The following is a 15171-nucleotide window of genomic DNA, read 5'->3' on the forward strand; positions in this document are numbered from 1 at the left end:
GAGTCCCACTCCCATTTGACAGGCGAGGGACTCCTTGGAAACAACTTGGCGAACGAAATGGAATTCGGTGGGGAGCTATCAATATTAATGGGGCTTATGGAAGAAAGAAAGTAGAACTAGCTGAGTCAGCTAAGAGGATGCATCTGGATGTGCTAGGAGTAAGTGGTATTCGGGTAAGGGGAGATAACGAGGAAGAGGTAGCAGACTATGGTTTTAGAAAGAGAAGGGCAGAGTCTGGGGTAGGGCTGTTTATCAAGAATACCATTGCACGCAACATAGTTTCTCTTACGCACGTAAATGAGCGAATGATGTGGGTAAATTTGTCAGTCGGAGGAATTAGGACGAGAATTGTCTCAGTGTATTCACCACGTGAGGGTGCAGGTGTGGATGAAGTTGACAAGTTTTATGAAGCATCGAGTGACATCGTGGTCAGAGTCAACAGCAAAGATAGAATTGTCTCGGTGTATTCACCATGTGAGGGTGCAGATGAGGATGAAGTTGACAAGTTTTATGAAGCATCGAGTGACATCGTGGTCAGAGTCAACAGCAAAGATAGATGGGCCATTTCAATGCGAGAGTTGGAAATAGAACTGAAGGATACGAAAGGGCGACTGGTAAATGTGGGGAAGATATGGAAGCTAATGGGAATGAGAACCGTTTGCTGGACTTCTGTGCTAGTATGGGTTTAGCAGTTACGAACACATTCTTCAAGCATAAGGCTTAAAGCTAGGGGTACCAGATCCATAATAGACTATATCTTAGGAATGTACGAATTTCCTGGGATTTTTAGATGATACAGACCACTATCTGATCTGTAGTGAACTAAGTATCTCTAGGCCTCGGGTAGAGAAGGTGAAATCTGTCTGCAAACGAATAAGGGTAGAAAATCTCCAGGACGAGGAAATTAGACAAAGTGTTGGATATGATTAGTGAGAAGTTTCAAACAGTAGACAGTAAGCAGGTTCAGGATATAGAAATAGAATGTGTGGCATACAGGGATGTTGTACTGGAAACAGTAAGGGATTGCCTAGGAACAACTGTTTGTAAAGATGGGAAAAGGCGAACATCTTTGTGGAATGATGAAGTGAGAGCAGCTTGTAAACGTAAAAGGAAGGCTTATCAGAAATGGCTCCAAACAAGGGCTGAGGCAGACAGGGATTTGTACGTAGATGAAAGAAACAGAGCGAAACAAATAGTTGTTGAATCCAAAAAGAAGTCGTGGGAAGATTTTGGTAATAACCTGGAAAGGCTAGGTCAAGCAGCAGGGAAACCTTTCTGGACAGTAATAAAAAATCTTACGAAGGGAAGGAAAAAGGAAATGAATATTGCTTTGAATTCAGGTGAACTCCCTGGTGGTGTTGCGAACTTCCAAGCTCATGGGGAGGAGGAAAATGATGTTAGTAAAATTACGCTTGAGGAAGTGGAAAGGATGGTAAATAAACTCCATTTTCATAAAGCAGCAGGAATAGATGAAATTAGACCTGAAATGGTGAAGTATAGTGGGAAGGCAGGGATGAAATGGCTTCATAGAGTAGTGAGATTAGCATGGAGTGTTGTTAAGGTACCTTCAGATTGGACAAACGCAGTAATTACACCTATCTATAAGCAAGGAAACAGAAAGGATTGCAACAACTATCGAGGTATCTCATTGATTAGTATACCAGGCAAAGTGTTCACTGGCGTCTTGTAAGGGAGGGTGCGATCAGTCGTTGAGCGGAAGTTGGATGAAAATCAGTGTGGTTTCAGACCACAGAGGGGCTATCAGGATCAGATGTTCAGTATGCGCCAGGTAATTGAATAATGCTACGAGAGGAATAGGCAGTTGTGTTTATGTTTCGTAGATCTAGAGAAGGCATATGACAGGGTACCGAGGGAAAAGACGTTCGCCATGCTGGAGGACTATGGAATTAAATGTAGATTATTAAAATCAATCAAAGGCATTTATTATGACAATTGGGCATCAGTGAGACTTGATGGCGGAATGAGTTCTTGGTTCAGGGTACTTACAGGGGTTAGGCAAGGCTGTAGTCTTTCACATTTTGCTGTTCGTAGTTTACATGGATCATCTGCTGAAAGGTATAAAATGGCAGGGAGGGGTTCAGTTAGGTGGAAATATAGTAAGCAGTCTGGCCTATGCTGACGACTTGGTCTTAATGGCAGATTGTGCCGAAAGCCTGCAGTCTAATATCTTGGAACTTGAAAATACGTGCAATGAGTATGGTATAAAAATCAGCCCTTCGAAGACTAAATTGATGTCAGTGGGTAAAAAATTCAACAGAATTGAATGTCAGATTGGTGATACAAAAATAGAACAGGTCGATAATTTCAAGTATTTAGGTTGTGTGTTCTCCCAGGATGGTAATTTAGTAAGTGAGATTGAATGAAGGTGTAGTAAAGCTAATGCAGTGAGCTCGCAGTTGCGATCAACAGTATTCTGTAAGAAGGAAGTCAGCTCCCAGACGAAACTATCTTTACATCGGTCTGTTGTCAGACCAACTTTGTTTTGCGGGAGCGAAAGCTGGGTGGACTCGGGATATCTTATTCATAAGTTAGAAGTAACAGACATGAAAGTAGCGAGAATGATTGCTGGTTCAAACAGGTGGGAACCATGGCAGGAGGGTACTCGGAATGAGGAGATAAAGGCTAATTTTGGAATGAACTCGATGGATGAAGCTGTACGCGTAAACCGGCTTCGGTGGTGGGGTCATGTGAGGCGAATGGAGGAGGATAGGTTGCCTAGGAGAACAATGGACTCTGTTATGGAGGGTAAGAGAAGTAGAGAGAGACCAAAATGATGATGGTTAGACTCAGTTTCTAACGATTTAAAAATAAGATGTATAGAACTAAATGAGGCCACAGCACTAGTTGCAAGTAGAGGATTGTGTCGACGTTGAGTACATTCACAGAGGCTTGTAGACTGAACGCTGGAAGGCATAACAGTCTATAATGATAATGTATGTATGTATTAAGGTACGCACTCCCCTTAGTACACATAAACAAACTAAGTTAAATGTATAGAATTTATAAGTATTAGCCAACGGCCTTGACCGTGTTGAAACACCGGATCCCGTGAGATCTCGGAAGTTGAGCGACATTAGGCGTGGTCAAGATCTGGATGGGTTGCCACGTGCTGTTGGTTGGGGGGGGGGGGGAGGTGTAAGGAAATGGAGGAGCGGAAAGGAACCGGCCACCCTACCGTACGTAAACTCCGGCTCAGGCTCACATCTGCGGAGGTTCGGACCTGCCTTCGGGCGGAATACACCCTTACCCCTTACTTACCTTATAATGATTAAATATGAATGAAGTCGATCATCCCTTACGAACGCCTGGTTAGAAAGGCTGTCAAACTGAACATGCTGAATCATCATCTACGACAGTGCCCATCACCAAAATGGTTACTTGAGACATCGATAATCATTTACATAGAAACGAGTATATCAGAAGAGAAAGAGAAACAATTTTGATAAATCCCCTGGTATACGTCATACAGTGCTGAAAGGCGTATAAAGTGTTGTATTATAGCACGGAAACGGAAGTGGGGAAAAAACCATGGCTCAGTTCTCAGCAAGTATGGCTATGTAGTCACATTACGTTGTGTTCCTGCCTTATTCTAAATGAATGACTACATCCTTTTTTTAAGCACAGATTACAATAGTTCACTGTTAAGAAATGATAGAGTAACTCCGTATTCCGAGACTGAGAAGTTCAAGAGCAGAGGCAGTTTTATTAATGAGCCTCTTAGGTGAACTTCGGGACTGCTTCCTTCATCACAATTATTGACAATTACGGATTGTCTTATTGATTTTCATTAAACGACAACTGTTAATAATAATAATAATAATAATAATAATAATAATAATAATAATAATAATAATAATAATAATTGTACATCCTACATACATCTTCTTTACAGACTGTTACACCTTTCAGCGTTCGATCTCCAATCTCCTGCGAATTAACTAAGCACCTCCAGTTGTGATCAAAGGTATTCTGTGAGAAAGAAGTCAGCTCCCGGATATAATAGGCCTACTTTTTATTGGTCTGTTTTCAGACCGATTTTACGGCATGGGAGTAAACGTTGTGTGACTCAGGATATCTTATCCGAAAGTTGGAAGTAATAAACATAAAAGTAGCGAGAGTGATAGTGAACTGGTTGGTTGTTTGGTTGGTTGAGTTGGGACAGACAGGTGGGAACATTGGAAGGAAAGTACTCGGAATGTATATATGTATATATAGGCTTAAGTTACGAATAAACCGGATGGATGAAGGTGTAGGTATAACCCGGCTTCGGTATAGGGATTATGTGAGGCGGGGAAGCATAGGATGCCTGGGAGAATAACGGACTCGGTCACGGAGGGTGATAGAAGTAGAGAGACCAACGGGACAATGTTCAGACTCACTTTTAAATTATATAATGATAAGAGAAGTAGAACTACACAAGGCCACAGAGCTCGTTATTATTATTATTATTATTATTATTATTATTATTATTATTGCCTCCGTGGTTCAGGCGGCAGCGCGCCGGGCTCTCGCCGCTGGGTTCCGTGGTTCAAATCCCGGTCAGTCCATCTGAGATTTGTGCTGGACAAAGCCGGGGCGGGGCAGGTTTTCCTCCGGGTACTCCGGTTTTCCCTGTCATCTTTCATTTTCAGCAACACTCTCCACTATAATTTCATTTCATCTGTCATCATTAATCATTGCCCCAGAGGAGTACGACAGGCTTCGGCAGCCGGCACATTTCCTATCCTCGCCGCTAGATGGGGGCTTCATTCATTCCATTCCTGACCCGGTCGAATGACTGGAAACAGGCTGCGGATTTTCATTTTCAATAATAATAATAATAATAATAATAATAATAATAATAATAATAATAATAATAATAATAATAATAATAATAATAATAATGTTACACAATTTAGTTTTCAAATCCTAAGGAATAAAAATAATGCAATTATATGGTACGAACACACACGCACATGCACGAAATGCATATTACAATATTATAGTAACCAAAATACGCTGACCACCACAATATTAAGAAATAATATCGTTCCCAGGACCAAATAATTTACTACTATTTACAACTCAACCGTCCATCATAGGCCTACTTAGCTACACTGACTGCCGGGAGTTATAAACAGGCTCGAAACTTCAGTATTTGGAGTTTAGATAAGGAGGTTGTCTTTGTTATCGCATCTTCGCCGACTACCTACTAGGATCTCATAACTGACTAATTATTTCATAAGCCTTGTTGATTGTTGTGAGAAGCAGCAAGGGATGGTTATTATTGGAACAGGTTGGAAATCCACATTCTTTCAGAAATAACTACCGTACTCCTGTTGATGAAAGAAGCTCTGTACTACAACGGTCTAAGTTTGCAATAACTCTCTATAATACAAAAATACTGTGGTGTGTGCTGTACCTTTATCGGTATGTAAAACCACTCTTCAGCTTCTGAATAATTAAGAAATAGTCATTGGCCCCTAACAAGCCATCCCGCGGGGCTCTTATCGCCGCCACTGGCCACATTTTTTTGGGTGCTATTTGCTTTACGTCGCACCGACACAGATATATCTTATGGCGACGATGGGAGAGGAAAGGCTTAGGAATGGGAAGGAAGCGGCCAGCACTTCCTGGTGTAAAAATGGGAAACCACGGAAAACCATCTACAGGGCTGCCGATAGTGGGGTTCGAACCCACTATCTCCCGGATGCAAGCTCACGGCTAACCCCACGGCCAACTCGCCCGGTATTGGCAACAATTAAGATAAGTGCAGCTGATCTCGTCTTTAAACCTGTTCGGATTGCAAATGTTACCCGCAGGTACCTGTTAACTCTATCATATCTGTGTTAATATAATATGGAAATACATATAATGGTTCACAGAAACGAACAGTGATCTGGACAGTACCCATTTCGTGTTCAGAACGGTATAAAAGCAGTGCGCATAGAACTTAAAGAAGCCATACTGTCCTTTATTTATATTGAGGGCTATGGAGCCTAAGTTGTCTATGACGGAAAAATTAGGACCTTCTTGTCTTGCAGTTCACCCAATCATCTAAGGATCGAATATCCCATTCGTCGAATGTGTGCTCAATAATGGCCTCGACGTAGGATGGTGTCCGCTGAGGGGAAGCGTTACGGAGAAATAGGGGCCCCCAATGTACTGTCATATTCTTCTTCTTTTTCTAATGCTTTTTCCACACGTGTGGGGTCGAGGGTGCAAACTGCGTAGCACATATGGATTTGTCCCTGTTTTACGGCCGGATGCCCTTCCTGCCGCCAACCCTATTTGGAGAGATGTAATCACTATTACGTGATTGTGTGATGGTTGGTAGTGTAGTGTGTTGTGTGAATAAGAAGAGGAGAGTGTTGGGACAGACACAAACACTCAGTCCCCGAGCCAGAAACAATCATCAGAAACGATTTAAATCCCCGAGCCGGCCGAGAATCGAACCCGGGACTCTCTGAACCGAAGGCCAGTACACTGACCATTTAGCCAATGAGTCGGACTCCGACTGTACTGTCATCTGTATATATAAAATAAGAGTTTTGCCTGTACATTGCTCAGAATTTGAAAAGAATGGTATTTCTGTATCGGTCATGTCCACAGTAACAAGGAAATGCACTTTGTACTTTTCCGTAATTTCTGTCTGTCTGTCTGTATGTATGTATGTATATACACGCGTCACGAGAAAACGGCTGAAGAGAATTTAATGAAAACTGGTATGTTAAGTCAGGGGATGAGCCATTACAATCTAGGCTATACATCATTTTATTCACGCCGAGTGAAGGTCTGAAATTTAATTCTCAAATATTTATATTAATAGTAGTCCTATCGATAAATACTACATAGCTAAAATTATATAGAATTAAATTTTCGATCATTTATGTCGTTTACATTTTTACCGTACCGGTTATGATAACACAGATATTCATGAATGTGTATTTTTGTTGCTAAGTCCATATCAACGCAGAGCCATGAGAAAATGGGTTAAAAGGATTTAATGAAAATCGGTATATAGAGTCGGGGAATAAGAAACTACAGTCTAAGCCAGATCCCTCGGCTTGAAAATTAACCCCACCTAATATACAGTATCTGACAATGCTAGTGGCTTTACGTCGCACCGCACAAACCTAATGTGTCTGAATACCGAGGAAACATGAGGTAGAACCTTTTCTTTGGTATCTGCCTGTTTGTATATTCTGAAGTCCGACTCGTTGGCTGAACGGTCAGCGTACTGGCCTTCGGTTCAGAGGGTCCCGGGTTCGATTCCCGGCCGGGTCGGGGATTTTAACCTTAATTGGTTAATTCCAACGGCACGGGGGCTGGATGTATGTGTTGTCTTCATCATCATTTCATCCTCATCACGACGCGCAGGTCGCCTACGGGAGTCAAATAGAGAGACCTGCACCTGGCGAGCCGAACCCGTCCTGGGATATCCCGGCACTAAAAGCCATACGACATTTTTATATTCCTAAAAGTGGAAAACTGGTGGACTTATTTCAACCAAACTATTTATTTGGAATCTACTCACTCAGGATTGTGCTATCAGGTGCATAGACATGTTAATCACATGGAGTTGGTATTTATAGGAAGATTATTCTCAGATATTTTCATTGACATTAGGTCTATCAAAAGACTGTATATAACAAACGTTTAAGAATATGTTATTTCCGTTCCTATATACCATGTACGTCATCATCATCATCATAATCTGTTTACCCTCCAGGGTCGGCTTTCCCCTCGGACTTAGCGAGGGATCCCACCTCTACCGCCTCAAGGGCAGTGTCCTGGAGCTTCAGACTCTTGGTCGGGGATACAACTGGGGAGTATGACCAGTACCTCGCCCAGGCTGCCTCACCTGCTATGCTGAACAGGGGCCTTGTGGAGGGATGGGAAGATTGGATGGGACAGGCAAGGAAGAGGGAAGGAAGCGGCCGTGGCCTTAAGTGAGGTACCATCCCGGCATTTGCCTGGAGGAGAAGTGGTAAACCACGGAAAACCACTTCCAGGATGGCTGAGGTGGGAATCGAACCCACCTCTACTCAGTTGACCTCCCGAGGCTGAGTTGACCCCGTTCCAGCCCTCGTACCACTTTTCAAATTTCGTGGCAGAGCCGGGAATCGAACCCGAGCCTCCGGAGGTGGCAGCTAATCACGCTAACCACTACACCACAGAGGCGGACTATACCATGTACGTATTCATCGTAAACGGATAATAACCCAGATGGTTATGAAAAATTGGATTTTTAGTCCAAGGCCCGTGAGGCATGTCGTGCATGTCACTTCAAGGTTGTAACGGGAAAAACTAAAGAGCCATTTTACTCTTTTCGATACGGCAGATGTTAAGGGAGGTCAGAGCACCTTGCCAGTGGTCAGAGATACAATACTGTATGCAACCTGAGAACCACGAAGAATTTCGCACAACTTCGGACCAGGAACGGCACCGTTCAATAAATTCGGAAATCGTCCTGATTCTCTTTCGAATTTGTTCAGCTTCATCATGTTTTCGTTACTGCCCCGGGCTGTGGTAGGAAAATATCATTTTAACATGTCACATTAAAGGTGTGAAGAGAACCATGCTACTTCGCGTAAATTCCTGAAGGAAACATATACTCCTATGCAAATTCCCGTGCGAGGAACGGGCACAAACGCAGGTTTAGAAATAAAATGAGCCGATTGATCTCAGGCAACTAATACTTTTACGGTTTTCGGAGACGCCGAGGTGCCGGAATTTAGTTAAGCAGGAGTTCTTTCACGTGCTAGTAAATCTACCGGCATGAGGCTGACGTATCTGAGGTCTTTCAAATACCACCGGACTGAGCCAGGTATCTAATTTGCGAAGCTGGGCTCTGAAAGCCACAGCTCTACCGTCTGAGCTACTCAGCCCGGCAGTAGGGTCTAATTTCCCGGGGGCGGGGGCAACTTTTCCTCTCAGTTTTTACTGTTCAATTGACAGTTAATATTTAAATGAAAACTTGTCACAGGCAGAAGTTTGTACAGGCACAGTTATTCTCTGGTACCATCATATTCCTGATAAGGAAAGTGTTTATCAGCCTTAATACGACAAAACGTACGTGTCCGCCTCGTATATAACGACATTTTAAACCTGTTTGAATTAGGATTTCCACCCGGCATTAATTTTGTCACTGAGCTCGAGAGCTGCAGTCGCTTAAGTGCGGCCAATATCCAGTATTCGGGAGATAGTAGGTTCGAACCCCACTGTCGGCAGCCCTGAAAATGGTTTTCCGTGGTTTCCCATTTTCATATCAGGCAAATGATGGGGCTGTACCTTCATTAAGGCCACGGCCGCTTCCCTCCCACTCCTAGCCCTTCCCTGTCCTATCGTCGCCATAAGACCTATCAGTGTCGGTGCGACGTAAAGCAACTAGCTAAAAAAAAAAAAAAAAATTGTCAACTAAAGAAACAAATGCCGCCGTTGGTGATAATGCTGTCGATGACAGTGATGGTAATTTGCCGTTATCTGAGTTGCTGTGAAAAAATGGCTGTGGCATTCTGAATCAATGCGACTATGAAAAGTATGCAACAATAATTACAACGTAGAAACGGACGAACGACGATGATGGAAATGAAGGGAAGAATAAGAGTCACAGTTACTAAGAAGAAGAAGAGGAATAAGAAAAGTATATCCTAAAAGTGAGTGACGCCATCACATGTTCTACAAAGCTAGGATAAGGTGCAGTGAAATTATGATACAAATTATGAACAAAGAATGTAATTTTGAAAGTGTGTATTGGGCAAGCAGGAGAAGACAAACATGACTCATTACGGTACTATCCCTAAATGAAGAAGCGAGGTGAGTGAGTACTGTAGGTGTAAGTTTAACTGTACGAGCTAAAACCTTTCAATGAAACTTCTTCTTCTTAATCTGGTTATCCTCTAGGGTCGGCTTTTCCCTCGGACTCGGCAAGGGATCCCACCTCTACCGCCTCAAGGGCAGTGTCCTGGAGTTTCAGACTTTGGGTCGGGGATACAACTGGGGAGAAAGACCAGTACCTCGCCCAGGCGGCCTCACCTGCTATGCTGAACAGGGGCCTTGTGGAGGGATAGGAAGATTGGATGGGACAGGAAAGGAAGAGGGAAGGAAGCGGCCGTGGCCTTAAGTGAGGTACCATCCCGGCATTTGCCTGGAGGAGAAGTGGTAAATCACGGAAAACCACTTCCAGGATGACTGAGGTGGGAATCGAACCCACCTCTACTCAGTTGACCTCCCGAGGCTGAATGGACCCCGTTCCAGCCCTCGTACCACTTATCAAATTTCGCGGCAGAGCCGGGAATCGAATCCGGGCCTCCGGGGGTAGCAGCTAATCACACTAACTACTACACCACAGAGGCGGACTTCAATCAAACTACTGTATTTTGTGTTGTACGTACTGCAATTCTGCATTTTATTATCAGGCCTATACGGAAATATGTACAATCTACAGTAAGCCTAAGTTTTTCTTCGTATCATTCTTCACCTCACTCGATCGATAGCATAAATATCGGTTACGACACTATTTATCACGTCCTTTGGATGTTTTTATAACACAGTATGACAGTATAAAAATGTTTGCGTTAAAAATAATATAGCCTATATTTTTCTATTTGCTTTACGTTGCACCGACACAGATAAGTCTTATGGTGACGATGGGATAGGAAAGGCCTAGGAGTTGGAAGGAAGCGGCCGTGGCCTTGATTAAGGTACAGCCCCAGCATCTGCCTGATGTGAAAATAGGAAATCACGGAAAACCATCTTCAGGGCTGCCAACAGTGGAGCTCGAACCCACTATCTCCCGAATAATGGATACTGGCCGCACTCAAGCGACTGCAGCTATCGAGCTCGGTATTGTTAAAAATCAAGTTGGACGTTTGTTTATTATTTATCACTACAAATAGGAGCCATCATACGTATTTCGAAAACAAAACACCAAAAATTTAGTCAATTTCCAGCAGATGACAATTTATTCAAAATTATTTTTTTAGACATGAGTTGGAGTTTATTTTTCAATTTACTTTATATTTCCTGTTGAAGTAAAGTAGAGTTATATCAAAAATATCAATATTATTTGGAATGCTTAAAATTATTCATCACCTTTCATAATGAAATTTTGTTTCAACAACGAATGAATTTGAGTATATTTTGAACAATTTCTGCTAAAGTCGATAGGCGGCATTTCTGAGACATCGCTAGTGAACAACAACGCTTGAGTTTCACAAATCACAATCTCGAAATGCATGACTTTTCATTCCAGGGATTCAATGTTTTCTAAAGTATAACATTTCTTTTAAAAATAATTTAAGCCTGACCTATATTTAGCTGGTTATATATGGTATATATTACCACTGCACAAGGCTCTGTATAATATTATACAGTATTTTGCAGATCAAGATGCTGTATAAAACTAACATTGAAGAAACCATAGTTGTAGCGAAGGTGCTTTTGACGATAGGATAAGAAAGGCCTAGGAGTGGGAAGGAAGCGGCCGTGGCCTTAATTAATGTACAGCTCCAGCATTCGCCTCGTGTGAAAATGGGAAACCAGGGCAAACCATCTTCAGGGCTACCGACAGTGGGGCTCGAACCTACTCTCTCCCGGATGCAAGCTTACAGCTGCGTGCTCCTTACCGCACGACCAACTCGCCCGGTGAGGATGCTACTATAGTACGTGTTGGTAAATATAATAATTCTTTCTTTACATTTGCGGTGTGATGTGGCTGCATGATTCGATTTTACTCCTTTCTTCTTTCTTAATCTGTTTACCCTCCAGGGTTGGTTTTTCCCTCGGACTCAGAGAGGGATCCCACCTCTACCACCTCAAGGACAGTGTCCTGGAGCGTGAGATATTGGGTCGGGGGATACAACTGGCCTCACCTGCTATGCTGAACAGGGGCCTTGTGCGGTGATGGGAAGATTGGAAGGGATAGACAAGGAAGAGGGAAGGAAGCGGCCGTAGCCTTAAGTTAGGTACCATCCCGGCATTTGACCGGAGGAGAAGTGGGAAACCACTTCCAGAATGGCTGAGGTGGGAATGGAACCCACCTCTACTCATTTGAGCTCCCGAGGCTGAGTAGACCTCGTTCCAGCCCTCGTACTACTTTTCAAATTTCGTGGCAGAGCCGGGCTTGCGGGGGTGGCAGCTAATCACATTAACCGCTACACCACAGAGGCGGACTCGATTTTACTCCTTCTGATCCAAGATATTCTAATCAGCCTGGGTAGTTAGTAGGCTGCTATAATTTGACAATAAAGAAATATAGACTTATAAATAGAGAAGTAAGAGGTATGGTGTGGTGGTTAATACAAAATTAAATGCCGAAAAGAGAAAGTCTGTTATGTGAAGAAACAACGAAAGAGGCACATCTGTTTACGTTCTGTAGGAGACAAACGCTTGGGATCAAATATCCATGGGAGACCCAATTTTGAGGTCAAAGTTTGACAGAGCTGTGAGCGACCTAAATAGGAACAAGGCACCTAGAATTCACGACATTCCCCCTGAATTACTGATTGCCTTAGGAGAAACCAGCATGGCAAGGTTATTCCATTTAGTGTGTAAGATGTATGAGACAGGAGAAGTCCCAGCCGATTTTCGGAAGAATGTTGTTATACCTATTCCCAAGAAAGCCAGTGCTGACAGGTGTGAAAACTACCGCACCATTAGTTTAGTATTTCATGCCTGCAAAATGTTATCACGTATTATTTACAGAAGAATCCTGACTTTACGTCTGATCTTAGAGGATCGAATCAAGGACAAGCTCACGTACATGGCATTCGTAGATCTAGAAAAGGCATTTGATAATGTTGATTAGACCAAGCTATTTAATATTCTGAAGGTGATTGGAATCAACCAAGAACGAAGAATTATCTACAACCTGTATAAAAATCAGTCTGCAGTGATAAGAATCGAAGGCTTTGAAAAAGAAGCAGCAATCCAGAAAGGAGTGAGGCAAGGCTGCAGTTTGTCCCCCCTCCTTTTCAATGTTTGCATAGAACAGGCAGTAAAGGAAATCACAGAAGAATTTGGAAAGGGTATCACAATCCAAGGAGAGGAAATCAAAACCTTGAGATTTACCGATGATATTGCTATTTTCTCTGAGATTGCACAAGATCTCGAGAAGGTGTTGAATGGTATGGATGAAGTCTTGGGTAAGGAGTACAAGATGAAAATAAATAAGTCCAAAACAAAAGTAATGGAGTACAGTCGAACGAAGGCAGGTGATGCAGGAAATATTAGATTAGGAAATGAAGTCTTAAAGGAAGTAGATGAATATGGTTACTTGGGTAGTAAAATAACAAACGATGGCAGAAGTAAGGAGGACATAAAATGCAGACTAGCACAAGAAAGGAAGAGCTTTCTTAAGAAAATAAATTTGCTCACTGCAAACATTGATATAGGAATTAGAATGATGTTTCTGAAGACTTTCGTGTGGAGCGTGGCATTGTATGGAAGTGAAACATGGACGATAACTGGCTCAGAAAGAAAGAGAATAGAAGCTTTTGAAATGTGGTGTTACAGAAGAATGCTGAAGGTGAGATGGATAGATCGAATCACGAATGAAGAGATACTGAATCGAATTGGTGAGAGGAGATCGATTTGGCTAAATTTGACAAGAAGAAGATATAGAATGATGGGACACATCTTAAGACACCCAGGACTTATTCAGTTGGTTTTTGAAGGAAGTGTAAGTGGTAAGAACAGTAGGGGTAGACCAAGGTATGAATATGCCAAGCAGATTAGAGCAGATGTAGGATACACTAGTTACATAGAAATGAAAAGGTTAGCAGAGGATAGGGTAGCATGGAGAGCTGCATCAAACCAGTATATGGACTGATGACTCACACAACAAAGAATTCCACACAATTGCCAAAGTATTAAACGCAGTGTGAGAAAGACCAAATTGTTTAGTAAATTATTGAAAAAAAAAGTGGAAAAGCAAAATCAAAGACAATAAATAAGCACTAATGTAAACAGTGAAGGGTAGGTAGGATACATGTTTGTCCTAGAATAAACATGGTTGAACATCTAAGACTTAAACATTCTGATATGGTGTAAAATAGGTATACCAAAACTACTTAGATCTATTTATAATTATGTGAAAGTAGCAATAGACCTACCTGCTGATATAATCCAGAGCACAAATACGAGAGTCCTTATCACCATGCTTGCCATGTTGAACTGAAGCTCGCACAACCTTTCAGGAAGTTGCTGCCTTTCGCTTGATCACCATGTGGAAATTCCGGCAGATAAGGAGACTGAGATATTTAAAGGTGCCCTCAGACATTGGTCGTCTGAGATCCCATCTTTCTGGTACAACACTTCAAGTGTCTTTTGATTTACTCGTAGCAGCTTAGATTTTGTCGCAGGGCCATGCCAGACAAGTTACTACTATCGGCATTCTCACGGCATAGTTCATATCTTATCGCAGAGACACCAACCATCCTTTGATGCGACTTCCATAATCTTATCAATGCTAAAATAATATGTATGGTAGTAATTCTCACTTATAGCCATAAGACCTAAGAACCATCTGTGTCAGTGCGATATAAAGCAACTAGCAAAAAATTCTCACTTAAGTACAATTGGGAATAAACCTCCCCTCAATGATATTTTTGCAATCCTTCCATAGAATCCTCGTGTGTATTATTCACTACACATTACTTATTTGTCTATGCCACGAGATAACTGAGAGTTGGAGATGGCTCAAAGGTCATTCTTGGTTAACGTTCTATTTAGAGGCTAGAGTGGTCATTAACTCAATGTACTGTATTATTCCTGCTATATACATGCATACATATATATCATAGATTACTAAGCGCGTTGGTAGCGCGGTTCAGATCACAGAGCTGTAAGCTTGCATTCGGAAGATGTTCGGTTCAAATCCCACCGTTGACAGTCCTGAAGATGTTTTTCCGTAGATGTGCCTAATGAAGGCCCCAGTCGCTTTCTTCACCCTCCTAGCCCTGCTCCCTGCCTTGTACCATCGTCAACATAAGGTCTGTCGGAGTTCGTGCGACGTAAAAATAATAGCTCATTGTACCTTTCAACGTTCAGTCTGCAAACATATGTGAATTTACTACTTAATGGCACTACAATCTTCTCATTGCCACTAGCCTATGGCCTCTAATCGAACCATCGTCGCCTTGGTCTCTCTCGGGCTCTCTTAGCCTC

The 15171-nt window shown here is 42.4% G+C and overlaps 1 protein-coding gene across 1 annotated transcript in view; it reads right to left on the reverse strand.

Moving 5' to 3' along the window:
• Positions 1–14589, reverse strand: part of LOC136866092 (macrophage colony-stimulating factor 1 receptor) — a 67883-nt gene extending 53294 nt beyond the window's left edge. Inside the window, exon 1 of the mRNA XM_067142755.2 lies at positions 14118–14589. Coding sequence (XP_066998856.1) covers positions 14118–14172 — 55 coding nt within the window. The 5' untranslated portion in view covers positions 14173–14589. The remainder of the gene's footprint in view (positions 1–14117) is intronic.
• Positions 14590–15171: the final 582 nt, after the last annotated feature.

The sequence above is a fragment of the Anabrus simplex genome, chromosome 3 (assembly GCF_040414725.1).
Source record: "Anabrus simplex isolate iqAnaSimp1 chromosome 3, ASM4041472v1, whole genome shotgun sequence".
Classification (NCBI taxonomy): Eukaryota; Metazoa; Arthropoda; class Insecta; order Orthoptera; family Tettigoniidae; genus Anabrus; species Anabrus simplex.